Raw genomic sequence first — 17,686 nt, 5'->3', positions numbered from 1 at the left:
TTTTTTTCACTATGTTGATATACATACATCTTTCACATAATTTCATCGGGAGCTTATAAACGTATGTTTTCTTTTTTAGGCGACCAAAATGATTGTCCGGAGCTGCCTTGTCGTACTTTTGATAATCCAAAGTAAGCTTACATGTGTTCTGTACTTGATAAACATTTTTAACACATACAAACATTTTCCTGAGTTTAACGGAAATACAAAGCATAAAGTAATGACGTAATAAGCGCATGTAATTCTACGGTAAGATTTTTAAATTGAATAATTACAAGAGTTAATTGTCACGAGAGGGAACTGATGAAATATAATGAGATTTATCATGTTTGTTACGTCAAAAAATGCTAAAAAACATATTATATTTCTTTAACGCTAAAAGTCAAATTAATTATTAAAATCAGTGTATTGAATAACCAAAATGGTATTATTTTGCGCTCTAAATGACTGATATCTTGAATATTGCTTTTTGAAAATCTGCTTAGAGTTTGAATAAAATGTCTCATTTCAGGTTCTTTCATAGCCGATGGATGCTCATCAAATATACAAAATTGTACAAATTGTTATGGAAGCGAAAACAAATGCACAAAAGATGAAGTAAAAGGCAAACAAGGCGACAAAATAATCAAGTGTGTGGAGGTCATAGATTTAGAACCAAATGTCCAAATAGTATCATGGCTGCTCAATGAAAAGAAATGTTACAGGTTCACGAATTGTCAAGGAAATACGTCACACCTTTCGTACAGGGCAAATGCTACTACTAGGCATCGCGTATGTCACTCAAGTATGTCATCTTTGTATTATTTTTATTACAAATGAAGCGTACTTACGATATCCTTTCATTCTTGCAATGTTTAATCTGAAAAAGTTATTTTAGTAATTCGTTTTAATCTACACAATTTGTGGTGATATTATTAATATTTTTCGTTAAAAAACATCTGAGTACTTTTATTTAACGCAAACATTACTATGTTTTAGATTGTTTGAGTGTTCACTTGAAAATGGAAGAAGACAAAAAAGGACACGTTGCTACGCCCAATAACTCTGTAATTTATTCTGGATTGGAAAATGCTGAAGAATGCATGGCTCACTGCATTAGAAACACATCATGCGTATCATCATTCAATGGCAATGACAACAAAGAATGTTTGATTTACAACTCTTGCAGCCCATGTTCATCTATATACACAGTTGGCTTCATTACATACACATGGATTTGCGTAGACAGTGTCCAATCAGGTTTGGGTTAATATTATTTGTCTCGTTGTTTGAATTGCGCCACTAAGCGGACCAGCCTTACAGAAGAAAGCACATCAATAAGAGAAATTACATAACTATATATGGAACGCCATAGCTGTCTTACGTTGTTACATTTCTTTCTGTCTTCTTTAGAAGGTGTCTTATTATGTCAAACCGTCGTGATATCTTGGCCATATTTGTTGTTGTCTTGTCAAAACACAGTCGTAATATGTTAAACCGTCTTGTTATCTTGTCTGAATGTGGTGCTGACTTGTCTTAATACAGTCTTATTATGTTAAACCGTCGTGGTATCTTGTCCAAAGGGGATGTTGACTTGTAAAAACACAGTCTTATTATGTAAAACAGTAATCTTGTCCAAATGTGATGTTGACTTGTCAAAACACAGTTCTATTATGTCAAACCGTCGTGTTATCTTGTCCAAATCTTGTGCTGACTTGTCAAACTACAGTCCTATTATGTCGAATTGTCGTGTTACCTTGTCAAAATATGATGTTGAATTGTCAAAATGCAGTCTGATTTGTTCCAACAGTCGTGTTATTTTGTCCGAATCTGGTGCTGACTTGTAAAAATGCAGTCCTATTATGTCAAACCGTCGTGTTACCTTGTCCAAATGTGATGTTGCCTGTCAAAACACAGTCCTATTATGTCAAACAGTCGTGTTATCTTGTTCAAATGTGATGTTTTCTTGTCAAAACATAGTCCAATTATGTCAAACAGTAGTGTTATATTGTCCAAATCTGGTGCTGACTTGTCAGAATACAGTTTTATTATGTCGAACCGTCGTATGATCTTGTCCGAATGTGATGTTGACTTGTCAAAATACAGTCTTATTATGTCCAACAGTCGTGTTATCTTGTCCAAATCTGGTCCTGACTTGTCCAAATACAGTCATATTATGTCGAACCGTCGTGTTATCTTGTCCAAATGTGATGTTGCCTGTCAAACACAGTCCTATTATGTCAAACAGTCGTGTTATCGTGTTCAAATGTGATGTTTTCTTGTCAAAACACAGTCCAATTATGTCAAACAGTAGAGTTATATTGTCCAAATCTGGTGCTGACTTGTCAGAATACAGTTTTATTATGTCGAACCGTCGTATGATCTTGTCCGAATGTGATGTTGACTTGTCAAAATACAGTCTTATTATGTCCAACAGTCGTGTTATCTTGTCCAAATCTGGTCCTGACTTGTCCAAATACAGTCATATTATGTCGAACCGTCGTGTTATCTTGTCCAAATGTGATGTTGACTTGTCAAAACACAGTCCTATTATGTTAAACAGTCGTGTTATCTTATCCAAATGTTTGACATAATGAGACTAAGTTTTGGCAAGTCAACACCACATTTGGACAAGATAACATAACGGTTCGACAAGTCAACACAACATTTGAACAAGATAGCACGACGGTTTGACATAAAAGCCTGTATTTTGACAAGTTAACATAAAATTTAGACAAGATAATACGACGGTTTGACATAATAGGACTGTATTTTGACAAGTCAACACCACATTTGAACACGACAACACGACTGTTGGACTGTATCTGGACAAGTCAACATCACATTTGGACAAAATAACACGACGGTTCGACATAATAGAGCTGTATTTTGACAAGTAAGCACCAGATTTGGACAAGATAACACGACTGTTGGGCATAATAAGACTGTATTTTAACAAGTCAACACCACATCTTGACAAAATATCACGACGGTTTGACATAATAAGACACCTACTAAAGAAGACAGAAAGAAGTGTAACAACTAGGGATGGCAACGAATACCGATTTTGGTATTCGAATATTCGGTCATCCTTTCGAACGAATATTCGGATATTCGGTCAACATCTGTTGGAAAAAAGTCAACTTTGTTTACCGTACCATTACTCCAAGAATTCTACTTTCGTTTTTACCGGAAGTGCACCGGAAGTGACTAAATATTGACACAGCATTGCCGTCGATAATTCGAAGCTGATTTTGTTGATTACTTTTTATTGTTAAAATTAAATGACAAAAACTGTTTTAAAACTATTAATATTGTACATCAACAATAGAACGAGGAACATAATATTACATGACGACAAAATAATTACATGACAAAACAGAACTTAAACGAATTATGTACATAGCCACAACACACTTTGAACCTGTTTAACAGACTAAACAGTCAGTCTTTTAAAGTTGCCACGTTTAAAAGTTACTTGGATCGGCGACTTCTTATCGGATGATGTCGTGAAATACTTCCAAGCAGCGGAAGGCGTAGGTGGCATTTTGCTTGGACAGAGATTTACTTTATGCGTGTAGCAATTATAATATTTTCAATTAAATGAGGGCGAACTACCAAAAACATTTCTTTAAGTATAATACCTGATTGAATATTGAGTAATTAATTAAAGTTTGGACCATACGATACGCAAATACTCGTTAGAGGTTGATTAAATTATTTTCTAAAAGCTTTTTTGATTGGACAACGTGATTCTAACCATACGATCTCTTTGTTTTTCACACCAAGTCGGCACTTCCTTCACTCATTTAATCTTGGATCATTTTAAATGTAATTCGAGTTATTAGATCAAGACGGGTCGGTGGTTTAATTGCCATACGGTCTTATTCGTTTTTTACACCAAGTTGGCTTTTCCTTTACTCATTTAATCTTTGATAATTTTAAATGTAATTCGAGTCATTGGATCAAGTGCAGGTCGGTGTTTTGATTGCCGACGCGATTTGCACCTATCATAATTTTGACACAAAGTGTCTGTCTTTGTTAGGCAATTAGCGGGATTTATGACCGGTATACTGTCATCACCATAGCGACGCATTATCGCGCGTAGCAGGAATAAACATTGTGACAAGAGGAACAACTTTTTTTAACAATGTTTGAAGCAAATTTCACGAATACAAAGTCTTTGAAATTACTCGATTTTTTTTATTTTTCTTCCGAATATTCGATTCGGAAAACTGTATCCGAATATTCGGTCCGGGACCGAATATTCGGATATTCGGATATTCGTTGACATCCCTAGTAACAACGTAAGACCACTACGTCGTTCCATAACTTTATGGTACTTTCGTTTTAGCATGTTGTCTCATGTTAAGCGGAAATTCCGCGAATATGATAAGTTCAGGCGTGTTTTCATTTAAGAAAACATCTAGCCCGACAGACGAAAATGTTTTTAGGCTTGCTGAACCTTACATGAACTTAATACCCTTTAATTTAAAACAAAATTGTATGAAAAGTCGTAATGGCTCGTTAGCAATACAATGAACATACTTAACTTATCTCTCGAACGAAGACCATATGTAATCATATTAATTGTATCAATTATATATTGTAAGAATTAAATCATTTTATAAAAATTAAACCGTGGACTTGTCTTTCAGGATGCCCTGAACTACAACACATCTTGCATGGTTACGTGTATACCTCGGGCTTGAACATCGGGGACACTGCGTCGTATGCTTGCGAACTGGGTTACACATTACCATCGTCAAGCACAAGGTTTTGTACAAGCAATGGAACATGGAATTCTTCAGAACCTGCTTGTGACTTGATAACGTGCCCGACACCACTTGCGCCAATCAACGGGTCTTTAATCCTTAATGGATCTTCTTTTCTAGACCACGCGATTTACTTATGCGATATTGGATACTATCTTAGCAGTTCTGGTATAGCCACGTGCAATGCTTCTGGACTATGGGATACGACGGCCCCAACATGCATTATTCACGATTGTGGCAATCTATCAAATCCCGATAACGGCTTCGTTAATATCGCCTCGACAACGTACGGCGCAATTGCGAATTACACTTGCGATGCTGGCTATAATTTAAATGGCAGTAACTCAAACACGTGTAATGGAACAGGAGTATGGAATAGAAGGTCTCCAACATGTACACTGATAAATTGCGGCCCAATGTTAAATCCGTCAAATGGAAATGTTAGTTATTCCAGCACCACATACGCCTCTGTTGCCAACTACTCATGCAATATTGGGTACTTCTTGAATGGATCAAGAAGTACAATGTGCGCTGCAGATGGACACTGGTTGAATTTAAACCCTGGCTGCACACTCTATGACTGTGGGCCATTAAACAGTCCAAATAATGGAACTGTAAACATGACGAATACTACGTATGGAGCAATAGCAATCTACTCCTGCGACGCTGGTTATTTCTTGGCTGGCTCTTATAATAACACATGCAATGCGACAGGTAAATGGAACAATGCGGCACCAGTTTGTTCACGTATTGTATGCGGTAATATTACAATCACAAATGGCTTGGTTTCCTACTCCGGTGCAAAAGCTTATGGCGATCATGCAGAAATCACGTGCGATGCTGGTTACCAGCTTAGTGGTCCATCTACGCGCACCTGCTTTGGTATCTGGAGTCAACCAGAATCTTCATGCATAGCAATAGGTACATGTACGATACAATATTTATTTTCGTTTTAAAAAATAATATAATTTATTTTGATGCGTATCTTCGATGATATGGAACATATTTAATTTAATTTCAAAATTTTGCGGATATGAATTAATTGCTCCTTAGAAAATACTGCAAGCACATTTCATATCCTCTATTTATATATAATTTGAAAAAATACTTTGGAACGACAAAATACTTTAAGCATTATCAAGGGAGAATGGCTTTTTAGCTCTCTTTATACATCATTTGGATAATACCAGTTCGACGATTGTCGTTATGACAAAACCCTTTTCTCTCGCAGGAAACCTGTTTACAGTGCTTAAGTTGTTAAATTCTCTTTCAAGTCATTTCTATTCAAAGTCATTAGATAATTGTTAAAGATGACAACCTGTGAGACTAAAATTGTTTCGGCTACGGGGCATAATCAAACCTTCAGTCGGTCAAACATTCAATCAGTTGCATAATACATAGCCGATATAATTTGTTCTTTATAAATATGTGCATTGCAGATCAACGTTCAATGTATATACTTACTAAGATGTTATATATAATGTTAATTATTACGAAAATAACAACAGCAACAGTGTGGTGACGGATAATTTTATGATTATAAATCGGGATCAACGTTATTAAATCGTGTGTTGTATGCACTTTATTTCAGGTGCAACAACCCTTACTACTGCAAAACCGACCAACGTCTTAAAAAATCTCTACATCATGCCCTGTATTTGCAATACAGAGGCTGAGTGGGGTAACTTGACAAACGATGAGATTATCCAAATTCTAGTCAAAGAACTGACTATTGACCCGTCACAAACAACAGTGGAAAGATCAAAGAGAGAAAGCAGGCAGGACCCCCGTGTATCCTCGGCGAACATGGGACGGCTTGCTATTGCTGTCATTTTGATCATATTGGCAGCGGTGATAATCCCCGACCTGATAACACTTTGGAGGGCACTGAACAGGTGGCGTAATTAAAGCGGATGTACCCTTCCAATTCGTAGTGCAAACAACTTGTTTTCTCTATACGATGTTTAAAATAAGCGAGTATTCGTGTCGTCTTTTCGAACGCCGTTGCTTCATGTATGTCAAAGTGTAAAAGCCGGATCAGCAAAATCAGCGGGGATCCGTACATTTTAAATATAAAAATGGATTGTTTTGCAGATTTTTAGGAAAATGTGGTATGATAAACAGAAAAACAGGTTACTGTCCCATCGTTTTATAATACATCAGGCTCGGCACAAATAAAATTCTGAGCCTCGCCTGATGTAATGCAAAACGATGGAACAGTAGCCTGTTATTCTCTATGTATCAGACTTATTCTTGATTATGATTGGACATACACGGTGCCAATACCACGTGACCTTTTAAGATCTGTGTTGGGAGAATAAAGCGCGACCCAGTTAACATTTTTAATGATGTCTTTTTAAATATTTCACCATTTTAAATGGAATGAAGTGGAAAGCTCGCTAATTCGTGAGAGTTTTCTATAGGTATCATGATCTTTTTAAGCAAATAAGTATTTTTTAAGTAAAGTGCAACCGCGCGTTTGTAATATGAAGTTCCCAAACTAATCCGACATTTTTCTTACCGTTCACACGCGCGGTTGCACTTTACTGAAAAATACTTATTTGCTTAAAATAGCATGATACCTATAGAAAACTCTTACGAATGAGCGGGCTCTCCACTTTATCCCATTACAACTAGTGAAATATTGAAAAAGAGATCCTTAAAAATGTTAACTGGGTTACGCGCTTTATTCTCCCAACACAGATCCGAAAAAGTCACGTGGTATAGGCACCGTGATAACAAGAACATGTATTGCATCAGCTTTCATGGGTAAACGCACACTATAGCGAGAGGATAAAAGTTCCAAAGTAAATGTATGTTATATGAAAACATAACATAAGATACACAATAAATTGACCTTTACTACATATTAAATCGAAAATGATTTTAACATTGTTCTTATGGAAACAAAAGTCTTCATAGATGTTATGTTCCATGATTTATATCGAAAACTTCGTGAACGATACAGTATATGTATAATCTTTTTTTTAATTTTAAACAGAATTTGCAAAAATAAAATACGATGGAAATAGAGGAGTCACACAATAATTATAACTGTGGACTTTCATTAAAATGGTGTTGTTTTTTTTTATATTTGAATATGCGTATTTGAACCTCTTTTAAGTGAGCCAACGGTAAGATGAGTGATAAATATATAAAGGTGATTTTCATTTTGAATATGTTTTTAATGCGTTTTTTCAGTTTATTTTGTATTGCTTGTGCGCTTATGTGAACCTAAGCATTCAAAAATGTTCGTACTTTTAAATCTTGTGTTAACTTATAATTTTTAAATTAAAAAAATCTGAATTTTGTGTAAATAATTTTATGTTCGGTAAAAATTGACCTACTTGATCTCATTAATTAAATTATTTGTGTCTATTTTTCAGTAGAATACAGATGAGCGACTCATATGACCAAATAAACTCAAATACGCTTACTTACCCCTCCTTCCATACAATGACACACTTTCATATGATAAAAAATACATAATAATTTGTTTTACGCATGATATTCACTTGAAAAGCTACGGTGGTACTAAATGACATCACCGCTCCAAACAAAGACGGGCAAACAGTACTTGTGCTTTCCGCTCCAAAAAAAGACGGGAAACCGGACTTTTGTTTTCCGCTCCAAAAAAAACGGGAAAACACAAAATAAGTCTGTGTTCCAGTCTTTTTTTTGGAGACGTGAAAACACAATCGCTTTATTGTGCGCACAAGATAATCGGCCAATCACAGACGCGGTTTATATTGAGGGAACAAGATACTATCTTGTTCCCTCAAAATAATCAGCCAATGAAAACGTCCTAAAGGCAAGGCCCTGATATAACATAACATACTACTACTACTACTACTTCTACTACTACTGCTGTTGCTGCTGCTGCTGCTGCTGCTACTACTACAACTTCTTCTACTACTACTACTTCTACTACTACTACTACTACTACTACTACTACTACTACTACTACTACTACTACTACTACTACTACTACTTCTACTTCTACTTCTACTTCTACTACTACTACTACTACTACTACTACTACTACTACTACTACTACTACTACTTCTACTACTACTACTACAACAACTACTACTACTACTACTACTACTACTACTACTACTACTACTACTACTACTACTACTACTACTACTACTACTACTACTACTACTACTACTACTACTTCTACTACTGCTACTACTACTTCTACTACTATTTACTACTACTACTACTACTACTACTACTACTACTACTACTACTACTACTACTACTACTACTACTACTACTACTACTATTACTACTACTACTACTACTACTACTACTACTACTACTACTACTACTACTACTTCTACTACTACTTCTACTACTACTTCTACTACTACTACTACTGCTACTACTACTACTACTTCTACTACTACTACTACAACAACAACAACAACAACAACTACAACTACTACTACTACTACTACTACTACTACTACTACTACTACTACTACTACTACTACTACTACTACTACTTCTACTACTACTACTACTACTTCTACTACTACTACTACTACTACTACTACTACTACTACTACTACTACTACTACTACTACTACTACTACTACTACTACTACTACTACTTGATATCTAAATTATTTCTGGTGGGCATGCAAATTCGAAGCACTTTGCTATATGTTGTTGAGATCACATGATCGTTTAGTAAAAAATTTCTGGCATTATCTTAATATGGGTTAGAAAGTGATTTATTTCTACATTGGAATATCTTTTTTAGAATGCGTAATGCCATTTATAAGGCTTTTTCTTTTCCAGAATCTTAAGTCATCGGTTCTGCGCACAATCTGCTGTTAAGACACATGTTGTAACTGTCGATTCATCAGATTTCCCGGACGTTGTCTTTTAAATGAAAGAACTCAATTAATCTGCAAATTAGCAACCTGTGTCACGATGTTCTGAACAAATACATCGATAGATGTTAATCATTATACAAACAAAAATGTTCAACGTAGTTTTCTGAAGTAAACAAGTCATTGAACCTTTAACAGCAGCATGATAGGTTTCAATCGGGCGGGGCTATATCGGTAAGCGACCTGATAACTGAAAAACCTGATAACTGAAAGTGGACGGAGTAAATTTGTATTATCGGTCATGTGGGAACCAACACGTACAAAATATCGGCGTAATTCTGGGCTAATTGTCAGGTTCGGTTAGCCTTGAGCCGGTTTAAACCCAATTGCTTTTTATTGACCTTTCCAATGTGGTGATATCAGCTTAAGTTATTTCATAGTTATAGTTCGCGTTCTTATATAAATGTAGTTAGATATGAATTTTTCTCCTGAAAGTGTCGTTGTTTCCTTGTATATACGTATTTGTGTAGTATTTTAATTCTAATTTTAATGACCTACACACATTTCACGACACTTTGCATTCGTTTGTATTGAATAAGTACACTACTTGAATATTGTTATGATATTATATATCACTAAGATAGTGTAAGTATAGCAAACACAATTAACAAACAATAACTAACGCATTTCATAAAACACACTGATTCAAAAAGAATTTCCTACCTTATAGTTTTTACAGACGTGCCAAATCGTGAATGTTTATTCATATGCGACACATTAATATCCACCGATTTAATACGATTATAAGTTTTAAAAGTTGCATTAAACTCCCAGCATTAACAGATGCATACAGTTTTCTTAAAATTAGATTGCAGTTGCCGACTGAACAAAAACATTCGAAGAAAATACAGAACATTAAATTTCGCATTTTAGTTTTTAAACCTTAGCCCCTTTCCATCATGACTCGTGTGACGTTTTGTTTAATCGTACTTCTAATTGGAAAACTATTTTTTTATTTTAATTGAAGTTTGTGTAATTTATTTTTCTGTTTTGAAAGTGCCTCGTTATCCAAATCAGCTGAAGATTAATAGACAACTATACTCTGACAAAAGCAATAATTAATGTTATATTTCAGAGAGGATTACATGTTATACAAGTCATCTGCTCAACACTTCACTCATATTCATTAAAAGGCAATATGTTAAATTATAGCATTCGTTTGTAACAGAACACAGACATGCGTGTTTTTCTTTATATTAACCATATCAATGTATTGATGAATATAAGCATGGGCATCTCATTTGCATGATAATTAAATGTAAATTGCAGGTTAATATTCCAAGTCTGATATTATTATAATTAAATGGCCAACTGTGATTCCCAACCGCAGGTCGTTTGGAAATTGTTACCCACTGGTTTATTGACTTTGTGGAAAAGTATGTTCAACGGTGCATGTTTATACCCTAATACCAAACAGACCTACGAACACCAGGCACGAATTAATAGTGGAAGAATAACAAACATTACAGTTAATTAACTAAATATTTGAGTTGATAAAAAATATACAATTCATTTCTATACAGGTTTGTTTTACACGCAATTCAGACGTTCAAACGAATCAATTGGACCACACTATAGCATCGTGTAGAATGCGCCGCGATTGTCTAAATGCATAAACGGTGGTTTAGTATCCACTTGTGTTAAGTGATACTATACGAAATGTTACGATGTCATTTTCACGAACATAACATTTTATATTAAGGACAGTCCATTTTATTTTATATGACACATTTGATGTTTATTCAGACCTATTTCCTGCTAATATACCGATAATAATGCAGCCCTGCATTTCATTTTGATCTACGTGTGGTCTTTCATAAATGCTCTAGAATGACAACCTTTGAATGATGTCACTTTCTCGTGATGAAACGTCACTTCCGTTTAAACAAGGATTATCTCTAATGACAATGCCAACCAACTGGACTGATTTTGTTCCCATGTTGCTATTGCGATCCGGGATCAAGCAATCACTTATCAGTTAGTTTAATTACCTTGTGCAAAAATACTTTTACAATATTGGTGCTGTGTGTAAAACCAGTTTTTGTCAAGAGTGGTTCTCAGGTTACACGTACTAAATACAAAATAAATCTAACTTCCGGTAAAATGGTGAGAAATGTGTTTGTATTTTCGTGCAAGATAAATGCGATGTTTTAGTGGCTAATTCGGTGATTTAGGAATGGGATATTAAGACTGAGCGGAACTAGAGGTATTAAAGCGTTCACGTTAACGTTTTTCAGTCGTTGATATTAACTGTTGTTATTAAAAAAGTAAAAGTATAAAACATGCATGTACTTTACAAGCTTTAGTACAACAGGACTTTGAAATACCGATATTCAAGTGTTGATCCATGTGAAACTCGTGATTATCAGACTAGTGATCATCGGACTGGTTATTCAATTTTGCCAGATATACTTCTCGCTAAAGATAAAACTTCACCCATCGTAATCCTAGTACTATGTTCAATACATCGACACCAATTCAAAATACTAAAACGAGGGACTTATTGTCACCAGAATTTTTACTGAAATAAAAAAAAATAAATTTTACCTATCCCCTGAACCCTGCGACACGAATAATCGGCAACGAATATATCCCTGGACCAGGACGCTATTAAAGCAATCGCCGATGCGCTAAAGGATACTATACGAAGCAACATTGAGGTAATGCTTCAGACATCAACTCAAACAATAGTCGAGGAAGTGATTTCTGGTCTGCAATCAAAAGTTTGCAAACTTGAAGATGAAAAAAACAGCCTTAAAGCCTCAAACGAAATCTTTAGAAAACGTGTCTACGACCTAGAACTCCGCTCCGACGCAGCTGAGCAGTACAGCAAACGCAACTGTTTTCGGATTTCCGGCATACCAGATTCCGATAGTGAAAACACCGACGACTTGGTACTAGGAGTTTGCGAGGCCCTTCAAACAACCATATATGTCGCCGACATCGATAGAAGCCACCGTTTTGGTAGACCAAGGCAAAATGGTTCAAGAGATCACCCCATGTACGTCGATAATCGAAACTGAGTAGGATAATTCAAACGGAAGAAAAAATGGCGACAGAAATAAAGATTCCAGTCATTTATTTCTAAGAACACGTTTATTTAAGGTAAGTTGTGACATAATAAACGATTGTTTTTGATAAAATGTTATTTGCCGCATGCAATGCGCTAATAAACCCATAGCAATTTAAAACAAATACGTCGAAATAAAATGAATATGTTTGAAAATCTGGCAAAAGTAAATGAAATTGTCGAAAGTGTTTGGCCGAAAACAATTATAATCGAATGTTTTTAATGGTTTAATGCTTGCACTTATGTATTAACCTTTCATAAATGTATGTAAAAAATTTGATTGTCGTAAATTCTCGAAAACTCAATATATTCGTATTTGTTTGGGACAATAATGTTCAAATTGGATAATGACCCAACTAGTGTATGGATAATTCCAAAGTAATATTAGGAAGGATAATGACCAAACTGCAAGATGTCTTTATGTAAAAATTATGTAAAATGAACACTCTTAAAAATATTTCGAGATTTATTTAATTGCTGACAACAAAAGCATTTAAACACATTGTTAAACAATCAACATAAAAATGATTTTGTTTTCTTTTCAGGTAAAACAGAAGATAATGGAAAACTACAGATGTTATTATTGTACAGAGTCCTTTAAATGCCTGAAAAAAATACTAATCCATAACACAACTAACCATAACGTAGAAAAAACATTTAGAGAACTTACCTTAAATGTGAAACAACAGGCAATTTAGGTTATCGGACAAAAATATAAATATGCTGATATTACTCCACAAAACATAGATGAACAACATGAAGCAACTTACTATTGAAAATGGCGTTATCAAAGTGATATACAAAGTTAATCAAAGTGCCTGCCCATCGCCAGAGGAGTGCCCGTGTGAAGAATTGGAATCGCATAAGAACAGGCCAAAATATCATTGCGTGTGTTGTAGTATCGATAAACAAACTTTGAGTGAGATAATAAAACACTGCATAGAGCGCCATGGTGAAAAGCCCTTGAAATACAGGGAGTTTGCATTTGATCCCGTACTTAACAAATACGGTTATAAATCAAAGCTGCATGAAGGTATTATCCAATCAGAAATAAAGCTAGCAGGGAAAGATATACATGTGTCCAAGCCCCGGCTCTAAAACTATTTGCCACCAGTCTAAAGGAGCGAATCGACGGTATTTCCCTATATAATGAAATATCAAATAGTCAAAATTACAAAAAGTAAAAATTTTATTAACATAAAATCGGAAGGACTCATACTTAATTGATGAAATCGGAAAGAAAAATAGTTTAAAGTCCACAAATATTATTCCCACCAAGGTTTCAATAGGGTTCAAAGACATTCCATATACAACTCGCAGGCTTTCTATGCTAATGTACCGTTAAAAGTCGTTTATCGTCATTGAGCATGCGCATATCGGGGTACTGTACAAATCACTCGTAAATATATTACTACAACTTCAATTTTCCCGCGCCGGCGAAAAGGGTCACAGGAAAAACTTTTTATTATTATAAAAATAGATAATGTACAGAAGATTTTTAATATCTATGTCTGTGTATTGAGAAATCATTTAATAAGTTTTTTTCAATGTGTAAATATATTTAGGAATGTAAAATGCTATACTAGCCGTCGATATGCCCCTTAAATATTTATGTACCATTCGATGCAATCTTTCTGATAAAATGTATACTGAATCAGATCAGTAATGCCTCAAATAATATTCAATACCTTTAAACGGTGACAAATACATGAATCGGTGGGGCAAGTGCCACTTTAACCTGCAGCTTCGACTCGAATCCCTTTAAATCAAGTGATTAAATAATAAGAAGAGACATTTTTAATTTTCTATGCTTTTCATGCTATCCAAACCACAGGTGGTTAGCGTGTGGCTATGATATTAATTAGTGAAAACATCATTTTGAGTGATAAATTATCATATTATAACGAAAAATCAACTTTTCTGAAAAAACTAAATTTCACTATCAAATATAACATATATAACAAGGTATCCAACTCGAAATCACCCGAAAACGGGGTGCATCGCTTTAAACAGCCTTTACTTCATCAATATAAAGAAGTGAAACTCCAGCTGCTGGAGCAGTATTGAATTTTCATTAAAAACAATTAGTTGGTCCTTTATTTAAGGCAAGTGACCGATTGCCCAAACAGTACAAAACAGCACAATACAGCACAATACAAACCAACATAAACACAAAATATGAATAAAGCTGGGGTCACCGCCTTGGAACGGTCAATTCAAAGCATTGGGGGTTTAAACCTTGTTATAGAGCGCTCAACCTCACACTTGGCCCAGCAATATTCATAATACATTTAAGTGTAAATAAAATTTAACGTCATAGCATTGTAACTCAAATTAAACAATAATAAAAGGGAATTAAAACGCATTCGATTTAATTACTATTAAATTACTCAATTGCATTGAAGATACAAGAGTAACAGAATTACAACTTTTTGACGAACGATCAAATAAAACTATTAACAATTGTCAACTACATTCCTTCTTTATAGAAAAGATTTGAGAATGTAGAATCACAGAGTTAATATCTCAGATAATCATCGCGCAAATACAGGAAGAAGCAGCAATAATGTGTGTAAAAATTCCATATTACATAGCTTGGTTGTTCATGTGACTGCTAAACAAATTAAAAATAATTAAATCAAACAAGAAACGCCTATCAGAGAGAAAATATAAATAAAATGGAACGTTATAAACCCAATGACCTATGCATGTAGATTACAACTGGGAAAGTCGGTCGTATGACGTCACAAAAATCCATAATGACATAATGACGTGAACAATTTCCAAGGGCAGTACTAAATAAAAATATTAATGGGGCTGTGCTACTAATAAAACAAGTTTACGTGATTTAATATTAAGAAGCAAATGAATACAAAGGTAATTCCATTATAGCGACATTATAGAATAATAACCAACCTGTATTTGAAAAACATGTTCAATTCATCGAAGTTTGTGCATTATCAATTTTGAGTTAGGTTATTATCCACAGCCATTTTCATATCAGTTTGGATTTATCCATAAACTTTTATACTCGTCCTGCAAACACACGATTTTAACACAGAAACACACTAGGTGTTAAAAGTAAAATTTTAAAGGACATTTATGATATAATTTTGCATATCTCTATTACATTTTCGTTCGCTCTTTTGTCAATTAACGTGTAAATAATTCAACACATAGGTCGCATTTCATGAAAATTAGCATTTTCCGAAGACAAATTTAACGTTTTTTTACTAGAAAACTATTAAATTATTGCAAACCTCAAAACGCATGTGTGTGTCAGACATTCATTAATACATGTGTAGAACACTAACGTCCTAATACAAATGTAGTTACGAAATTAGTAGAAATGATAAAATAATCTTCTATCTATCAGTTTCAGTTTCGGGCGACATTTTTTTCTTCAGTTTGAATTATCCAACTCAGTTTGGATTATCAAAGTACAGGGGGTGGAGATATTCTGGTGAAATTCTCAACATACAGAGCCGACAGAAAGTTTATAATATCCGCACTAGACTGAAGGTCAGAGGTGACAAGTTTAAAGCGATTTACATCAATGTACAGCTTACAACCATCAGTTCAAATCTCTTGTTTGAAGCTCGCTCGCTGGTTAAAGCAGGCAGTCTCCTTGGGTCATGGTCTTCAGATAGAAGCATTCTCATCAAAACTAAACACGAAGAAGGCACTTCTATATTGCGCAGTTTCCCACGAGGACGTAGTGCCATATTGCTAGACAACTTTTTAATTAGGAAAGTGTATAGTAAATAAGTTAGGACACAACACTTATTTATTTACATACAGACGCTGTATTTATGATTTGTATGCGCTTTGCATCAATGATCAGTGCTATTTTTACGTGTCCTTTAGTGATATCAATAGATAGTGATTTTTCTTTTTAAGCACGCTTATTCATCTTATTCTCAAAGTAACGTAGTATATTATTATACTTACTCAAAAACTTGTTTTCATGCTAAATGTCAATTGTTTTGAATGTTAACAATGTACAAATACGCTGTTAACTGAAAATGACCATTACCCCCCCAAACAGTGATGACCTATGACAAGTCTGTTGACTTACCCAGGCTACATGTTGGAATTCTGTGTTATTTTATTTGCCTGCCCTAATTTCTCTTTTTGTTTCAACTTATGTCCCATCATGATTTTTATTTGAGTCTCCTATGACAGGTCGAACCATATCGTCGTCTTTCACTTCCGCCTTGGCTCTCACTCCGACACGCGCACATGTACACCTCCCCCACACACATACACGGACCCACACTTCATACTTTATCACCCACGCACGCACATACACAGTAACACAGCTACGCAAGCACGCATTTTAGCACACCACTAAAACCGGTAGGTTGCCCTAGTATTTCGCTTCCGTACTAGAGCTGCCATGATGCGGGTCTAATATCAAAAGGACCAACATATAACGCAAGGCAAACGGCACTTCTTTTATAGAACTGGTCCTAATAATCCATATGCCTACTTAACCCAGCTTGACTGACTTGGCCTTTCGGTATCTTACTTGTAGTAGAACGCTTGATGCCAAAATTAAGACACATACCCATTTCTCATACCCGCACATAAATTACCTTAATCGAGACATGCGAGACATGCCTCTTCGATTCTCTCTTCTGTTTTTCTGTTTTCTGTTCCTGTTCCCCTAGACTAAATTTCTTCGAGCACCTCATGGAGTCTGGTACAATTTCGAATACTTATCAAAACTGATAGTTCCGGTGTTGTTTCTCGTGCATAACGTCAGTGAATTCTTCAGCCCAGGAATTACATGATGTCTAGCAAGTGTTGGTTTTGCACGAGAAACATACGACGTAAATACAAATGGCGTCTTGTAAATACTTTCTTTTGCATCATTGTTTTGCATCTCAATCGGGTTTTCGCAAATATCATTCTTGTCAAACAGCATTGATTAATATAGTTGATTCATGGCT

The 17,686-nt window shown here is 35.0% G+C and overlaps 1 protein-coding gene across 1 annotated transcript; it reads left to right on the top strand.

Annotated features, from left to right (window-relative positions):
- Positions 1-676: 676 nt before the first annotated feature.
- On the top strand, positions 677-6,662 carry LOC127831556 (E-selectin-like). Its single transcript, XM_052356537.1, has 4 exons — positions 677-784; positions 979-1,239; positions 4,638-5,675; positions 6,346-6,662. The coding sequence occupies exons 2-4, from the start codon at positions 1,002-1,004 to the stop codon at positions 6,660-6,662; spliced, it is 1,593 nt and encodes a 530-aa protein (XP_052212497.1). The 5' UTR covers positions 677-784; positions 979-1,001.
- The last annotated feature ends 11,024 nt before the right edge of the window (positions 6,663-17,686 follow it).

The sequence above is a fragment of the Dreissena polymorpha genome, chromosome 5 (assembly GCF_020536995.1).
Source record: "Dreissena polymorpha isolate Duluth1 chromosome 5, UMN_Dpol_1.0, whole genome shotgun sequence".
In the NCBI taxonomy this organism is placed as follows: Eukaryota; Metazoa; Mollusca; class Bivalvia; order Myida; family Dreissenidae; genus Dreissena; species Dreissena polymorpha.
Note: the sequence above shows the minus strand (reverse complement) of the source record. Positions and strands in the feature narration are given on the sequence as shown.

Coding starts and splice junctions, on each gene's coding strand:
- LOC127831556 (XM_052356537.1), top strand. CDS start 1,002: ATGGAAGAAGACAAAAAAGGACACGTTGCTACGCCCAATAACTCTGTA. Junction 1,240..4,637: donor CGTAGACAGTGTCCAATCAG/GTTTGGGTTAAT, acceptor CTTGTCTTTCAG/GATGCCCTGAACTACAACAC. Junction 5,676..6,345: donor ATCTTCATGCATAGCAATAG/GTACATGTACGA, acceptor ACTTTATTTCAG/GTGCAACAACCCTTACTACT.